Below are 2,500 nucleotides of genomic sequence, written 5' to 3' on the forward strand. Positions count from 1 at the left end.
TCCCCCATCCCCCTCTCTCTCCCTCTCCATCCCCCTCCCTCCCCCCCCTCCCCATCTCTCTCTCTCTCCCCTCTCCCATCCCTCCCCTCCCCCATCCCTCCCTCCCCCCCATCTCTCTCCCCCTCCCCCCTCTCCCATCCCCCCTCTCAACCCTCCCTCCCCCCTCTCTCCCTCCCCCCTCTCCCATCCCTCCTCTGGGAGCCTCCCTAGTGAGTTATGTTAATGAGCAGTATGAGAGGTACCTGAAAGAGAGCTGTACGTCAACAGGAAGCCGAGGATCCCTGACACACGCGTCCACTGCTGTGTCTACTTCCTGCCTGCCACCGGACACTGGTGAGAACCTTCACGTCACTTCCTCTGACATCACTTCCTATGATTTCTCCATCTGATCTCTATACTATACCTTATGAATAGCCTGTCTGATCAGATTTCAGCTAACTGTTACTATACCTTATACTATACCTTAACTACCCTACTCCAGTTTAGTTAGTTCTCCCTACCCCAGTCTAGTTAGTTCTCTTTACCCCAGTCCAGTTAGTTCTCCTTATCCCAGTCCGGTTAGTTCTCCCTACCCCAGTCCAGTTAGTTCTCCCCTACCCCAGTCCAGTTAGTTCCCCTACCCCAGTCCAGTTAGTTCTCCCTACCCCAGTCCAGTTAACTCCCCCTACCCCAGTCCAGTTAGTTCTCCCTACCCCAGTCCAGTTAGTTCTCCCTACCCCAGTCCAGTTAACTCCCCCTACCCCAGTCCAGTTAGTTCTCCCTACCCCAGTCCAGTTAGTTCTCCCTACCCCAGTCCAGTTAGTTCTCCTTACCCAAGTCCAGTTAACTCCCCCTACCCCAGTCCAGTTAGTTCTTCTTACCCCAGTCCAGTTAGTTCTCCCTACCCCAGTCCAGTTAGGTCTAGGGTGCTGGGGCTAGGGTGCTGGGCGAGGCTGGGTCTAGGGCTGGGACTGAGGGTACAGGGCTGGGACTGGACAGGGCTGGGACTGGACAGAGCTGGGACTGAGGGTACAGAGCTGGGACTGAGGGTACAGAGCTGGGACTGAGGGTACAGGGCTGGGACTGACACAGGGCTGGGACTGAGGGTCAGGGCTTCCTCTGACATCACTGGGACTGAGGGTACAGGGCTGGGACTATACTAGGGCTGGGACTGAATAGGCTGGGACTGAGGGTACAGACTGGGACTGAGGGTACAGGGCTGGGACTATACCATAGCTGGGACTGGGGTACAGGGCTGGGACTCCAGGGTACAGCTGGGACTGAGGGTACCCCAGCTGGGACTGAGGGTACAGGGCTGGGACCCAGGGTCCAGTTAGCTGGGACTGAGGGTCCAGTTAGCTGGGACCCAGGGTCCAGGGCTGGGACTGAGGGTACAGGACTGGGACTGAGGGTCCAGAGCTGGGACTGAGGGTCCAGGGCTGGGACTGAGGGTACAGGGCTGGGACCAGGTACAGGGCTGGGACTGAGGGTCCAGCTGGGACTGAGGGTACAGAGCTGGGACTGAGGGTACAGGGCTGGGACTGAGGGTACAGGGCTGGGACTGAGGGTACAGGACTGGGACTGAGGGTACAGGACTGGGACAGTCCAGTTAGTTCAGGACTGGGACTGAGGGTCCAGTGGGGTCTGGACACCCCTGAGGGTACAGGGCTGGGACTGAGGGTACAGGAATGGGACTGAGGGTACAGGGCTGGGACTGAGGGTACAGGGCTGGGACTGAGGGTACAGGGCTGGGACTGAGGGTACAGGGCTGGGAGGGCTGGGACTGGGGTACAGGGCTGGGACTGAGGGTACAGGGCTGGGACTGGGACTGAGGGTACAGGGCTGGGACTGAGGGTACAGGGCTGGGACTGAGGGTACAGGAGCTGGGACTGAGGGTACAGGGCTGGGACTGAGGGTACAGGGCTGGGACTGAGGGTACAGGCTGGGACTGAGGGTACAGGGCTGGGACTGAGGGTACAGGACTGGGACTGAGGGTACAGGGCTGGGACTGGACAGCCCTGAGGGTACAGGGCTGGGACTGAGGGTACAGGAATGGGACTGAGGGTACAGAGCTGGGACTGAGGGTACAGGGCTGGGACTGAGGGTACAGGGCTGGGACTGAGGGTACAGGGCTGGGACTGAGGGTACAGGGCTGGGACTGAGGGTACAGGGCTGGGACTGAGGGTACAGGGCTGGGACTGGACAGGGCTGGGACTGGACAGAGCTGGGACTGAGGGTACAGGGCTGGGACTGAGGGTACAGGGCTGGGACTGAGGGTACAGGGCTGGGACTGAGGGTACAGGGCTGGGACTAACATTTGGTTGTGTTGTTTCTGTTCCCTGTAGGTTACGTCCCATAGACGTGGAGTTCATGAAAAGGCTGGGGAAGATAGTCAGCATCGTACCGATCATCGCGAAGGCAGATACACTTACCATGGAGGAGAGACAAGAGTTTAAACAGAGGGTGAGAGGAACGTACTGTACCTACTGTCTGACAGACTCGACCTGAGGACAACCACCTC

The 2,500-nt window shown here is 59.1% G+C and overlaps 1 protein-coding gene across 1 annotated transcript in view; it reads left to right on the forward strand.

The window, feature by feature from the left end:
• The window catches only part of sept12 (septin 12), a 52,292-nt gene that overhangs the window by 37,176 nt on the left and 12,616 nt on the right, over window positions 1-2,500 (forward strand). The window contains 3 exon segments of the mRNA XM_042317480.1: window positions 202-246; window positions 249-333; window positions 2,325-2,442. Coding sequence (XP_042173414.1) covers window positions 202-246; window positions 249-333; window positions 2,325-2,442 — 248 coding nt within the window.

The sequence above is a fragment of the Oncorhynchus tshawytscha genome, unplaced genomic scaffold, assembly GCF_018296145.1.
Source record: "Oncorhynchus tshawytscha isolate Ot180627B unplaced genomic scaffold, Otsh_v2.0 Un_contig_3696_pilon_pilon, whole genome shotgun sequence".
In the NCBI taxonomy this organism is placed as follows: Eukaryota; Metazoa; Chordata; class Actinopteri; order Salmoniformes; family Salmonidae; genus Oncorhynchus; species Oncorhynchus tshawytscha.